General features: G+C 35.7%; 1 protein-coding gene across 4 annotated transcripts in view; it reads left to right on the top strand.

Moving 5' to 3' along the window:
• The window catches only part of Fam126a (family with sequence similarity 126 member A), a 109071-nt gene that overhangs the window by 80981 nt on the left and 23721 nt on the right, over positions 1-4369 (top strand). For all 4 annotated transcript variants that reach the window (XM_004626460.2, XM_023709863.1, XM_023709861.1 and 1 more), the window contains one exon: positions 2792-2908. In XM_004626460.2, coding sequence (XP_004626517.1) covers positions 2792-2908 — 117 coding nt within the window. The remainder of the gene's footprint in view (positions 1-2791; positions 2909-4369) is intronic.

The following is a 4369-nucleotide window of genomic DNA, read 5'->3' as shown; positions in this document are numbered from 1 at the left end:
ATCTGCTTGTTTACAGCCTCTCAAGAGCTGGGATTACAGGCGTGCGCCACCACGCTGAGTCTCAGTTGCTGGCTCAGCGTGTCCCAGGGGTGGGGACTGTACACCAGGCCCGGGATCGAACTCTCAGCCCCTATGCCTTGCAGGTGCTTTAATCTGCTGAGCTCTTTGGCCCGCCCTCTAAATTTAGTTTGTTTTGTTTTGTTCTGTTTTACATTTAGTGAAGGTCATTTGATGAAAGACTATTCTTAATGGAGAGATGAGAAAATTGAAGGATAAATCAGAGAACTCTTAAACATAAAAAGGAATTGATAAAAGACCCAACTAATGTTTGGCAATAAGACTAGACCTGTGGTGAACCTATGACATACAAGCTGCAGCAGGCTACTTAGCATTGAAAGTTCTAAAAACTTCACAGTCACTGCACTGGATTCTCAGCTCAAATGTTGCCTCCTTGGCAAGATCTTCTGTGATCATATTTTCTAAAGTACTATTCTTTCGACTGCAGGATAATACTATGAAAAGATAAAATCAAAAATCTAGGTGGGTGTGGTGGCACATGACTATCATCCCACCATTTGAGACATTGAGACAGGAAGATTGGAGTCCCTCTCTGGGGGGTACATGTGAGTTCAAGGTCAACTTGAACTACAGAGTGAGACCCTGTCTCAAAAAACAATACAAAACAGAAACCTGATCATGTTACTGCCTTACTTAAAAACCTTTTGCTGCTTTCCATTTTCTATAATGATTAAAACCTAGCCTGTCATAAGATACTAGCTAGCTTCTGTCATTTCCTAGTAGCCCAGAACTTGTGCTAAAATTTCCTCAGGCTCCTCAGTGCCATGCTATTTTATCCCTCCCCTGCCTGTGCCCTTTCTTATGTTTTCCAGATAGAAAAATACCATTTTTTTCCTTTAGGTTTAGTTTTGAAGGTACTTTTCTGATAAGGCCTCTTTGACTTTGGTTCTTCTACCCAAGTTCCATTCCATTCTTTTGCCACCTCTGGAACTTGGTTGTTGCAAATATTTGCTTATCACACATTCTCTGTGATTAAATGGAATCCCTCTGGGAATTCCATCTTTCTTCTATGTCCCTAGTGTCTGATACAACTCCAGTTTCTAATAAGTATATACTGAATAAATGAACTGAAAAATCTTGTCTTTTCATATGTTGATTTCCTATTATTTACTACTATCCCTTTTGTAAAGGGGAAAGGTGTAAGAAACTAAAATTGCCTAAATTTTCTTATCTAGATAAAAAGAGTGAGATGAGTATTTATTCAAGTTTGGATATGGGTTTTTGGAATATCAAAGAAAATTAAACTTGGTTTTATTTCACATGAAGCTATTTCTTTTTGTTTTTCCCTGATTTTCTTAATTCTAAAGAACTCTGAGATCCTCTCAATAGTATATGAATTTATATTTATTCTTTAAATTACTTTGAATTAATACAATTATCAAGAGGCTATAATAGGTTGTAATACTGGGGTACTTTAAGGAGAAGGTTTAGATGCACTGCGTAGAGAAAATAAAACTAAGTTTCAGGTAGTGATTGCAGAGGGAAGTGGGGAAAAATTGTAGTCTACTCATTAGGCCTGCATTGAGTGAAAGTTGTTTGTATCAGTCATAATGTATATGAGAAAGCAGCTATTTTCTAGTAAATTTTTAAAAATAGAAATTTATTATTTACTTTAAAAGAAGGTTTACCATAGAACATTTAGGAAATACATATAAACAAGAAGAAAATAGTTGTGTAATCTCAAAGATCAGAGAAAACTATGACTTTTATATATGTTGGTTTTGAAATAGACTATCACTGAGTTCAATCCCCGGTTCCACCACCAACAACAACAACAAAAAAATGAAATAGACTATCAGCCAATGGTTTATTACAAAGTGGGATTACGCTTTATGTGGTTTTTTATAGAGCTTTCCCCACTGTCATTTAAATAGACTTTTAAAACATCTTGTTTACTTATATCATAGTATACACTGAATGATTCAAATAACTGGTCTTCTATGTTGGGCTTTTGGGTGTTTTCCTATTCGCTATAGTAAATACTCCTTAATCCTCATGATTTTACATTTCAATTTTGTTTATGGTACTTTCTTTGAAATATAGTGAAGTCTGTTGATCTTCCTTTAGAGTTCTACCTCAGGTGTCATATTTAGGTAGGCTGCAGAGTATAGACCTGCTTAATTTTATTTTGCTCATGAGTTTTTAACATTAAATTTTTAAATCTATTTTCAGCTTATTGATGGGGACATAACACAGTGGCATAATCACCTGCCTGGCAAGAGCAAGGTTCTGAGTTCAATCCCTGGTACCCCAAGAAAATAAAAAGTTAAATAATAAAATTAAACTTATTATGGTGTATTACAAGATGTTTATGTATCATTCATAGTAATTTTTTGATCCTGCAGTTTGTATCAAGAACTTTGTCAGGAATCAAAGATCATACTACTACAGATCTATTTATGGCAAATTTCATATAATAGATTCTGTGGTAGCTAAAGCTCATTAGTAATTGAATTAACCAAAATTAGCCAACCTAGAAAATGAACCAGTAAGTGACTATATCAACATAACTCTAGCTTTATACATTTTTCCCTGAGTCTTAACTTGCTCAAGCCAGTGTTGCAGAGACATGTCCTTTTTGGAATGATTGTTTCATAGATATTAGGTTTGTAATGAGAATATGCCTACGATATTGTTGGCTTATACATGTTAAAAAATAAATCACCTAAATATTTTACAAATTTTGCAAATATATTTATTTTGGTTTTTCTAGAATCTGTGTTTGTGGATATCCTCGACAGCATGTAAGGAAATACAAAGGTGTAAGCAGCAGGATTCCAGTCTCTTCAGGATTCATGGTGCAGATGTTAACAGGAATTTATTTTGCCTTGTAAGTTTATTTCGTATGCAAAGCAAACCTTTGTTCTCTTTGGAAAATTATAGTTTGTTAATCTATTTTTACTATATCGTAATCTCAGTAGATCAGTAGTGTATTTTTATGAAAGAGTGGAAATCAAGAACTTGATAATTTTTATTTAAAACATACCTTTTAAAGTTGCGAAGAACTTCAAACCAATTAAAATGTTTCACTTTTCTTTAAGAACAAAATGAAAAATTAACTACAATACTTAAATATTTTCCTGGTCTCTTCCTTTAGTATTATACTCTTTTTCTGGGCTGCAATTAAAGCATGCTAAAGCCTCTTTGGTCAGAAATAGTTTGTTACTACTATTAATCTCTAATATTGAAGTTCAGTCTTACCTAATGACTTAGGTACTAGTATATTTCTTTGAACGCTATCTTTTCCACTAGAGCATTTAATATATTAATCATAGTTTCTCTGATAACTTCAACATCTGGGTCATCTCTGAATTTATTTCTATTAATTCTATCCATGCAGTATGTTCTCCCTTTTCCTTGTGATGTACATTGTAACTTTTGATTGTTCGTGATTTTGTTATAAGATAGGAAAGTAAAGACATAAATATTTATGTCTGGAAAAGGACAGAGCTCTTTGCTTCTAAACTGCTGGTGGAATTATTACCTGTAGTTTTGGGAGTTGAGTTTTGTTGTTGCTATGGTTACTTCAGAGTGTCACTTCAAATTCCTCCAGTGCTACTTGATATTTAGGATGCGAACTGGAGAGTTCTCCTTAGGAACATTCCTGCTCTGTTGGGTAGCTTCAGGCTGTCCCTGTATTCCTGCACCTTGGAGAGGGTCTCTCTCCATGTTCTTGCTGCTTCTCCAGCAGTAGAGTTATTGTTTGGGTCTAGGTGTGTACTAGCTGACAGTGAGAGAATTGGGGTGGCAAGTGGTTTTCTCTGTGACCCTGATCTAGCCTCAGTTCCCTTGTTTCTGTTTCTCAGGGATGAGAATTTCTCAGTGATCTTGCTGCTCCTTCAGTGGCACCAGACCCTTAGTAATACTGGCATAGAATGATGATTTTTTTTTTTTCCTTTTTCCCTCAAAGCCATAAATCTGCCTTCATTTTATGCCCAGGGGATGAAAGTGTTTGCTGCTACTTTCCCAAAAACGTTTAAACTTTAATTCTATGAAGAGGAAAACATCTGGTGGAGTCTGTGCTTTCCCACCTTTGTGGCCACACCCCTTAAGGCCTGCACCCCTGTGGGGAATAGCTAGTCAGAGGCTGTGAGCTCTTCCTCTGTATGTTCTCCCAGAGAGTCTGTCTTTTCCTGCCAGTCCATGAACCAGCCTTTAGCAACTTAGCATTTGTTTTTGTTTTAGCAACTTTGCTTTTGGCGGCTCCCAACATTTAGGAGTTTGTTAAAAGGTTTATCTGAATTCTTTTTGCCCACTTGGAATGTGGCCCATTTCTCCTTACACTTCAGAC

This window comes from Octodon degus, unplaced genomic scaffold (assembly GCF_000260255.1).
Source record: "Octodon degus isolate 3935 unplaced genomic scaffold, OctDeg1.0 scaffold00015, whole genome shotgun sequence".
Classification (NCBI taxonomy): Eukaryota; Metazoa; Chordata; class Mammalia; order Rodentia; family Octodontidae; genus Octodon; species Octodon degus.
Note: the sequence above shows the minus strand (reverse complement) of the source record. Positions and strands in the feature narration are given on the sequence as shown.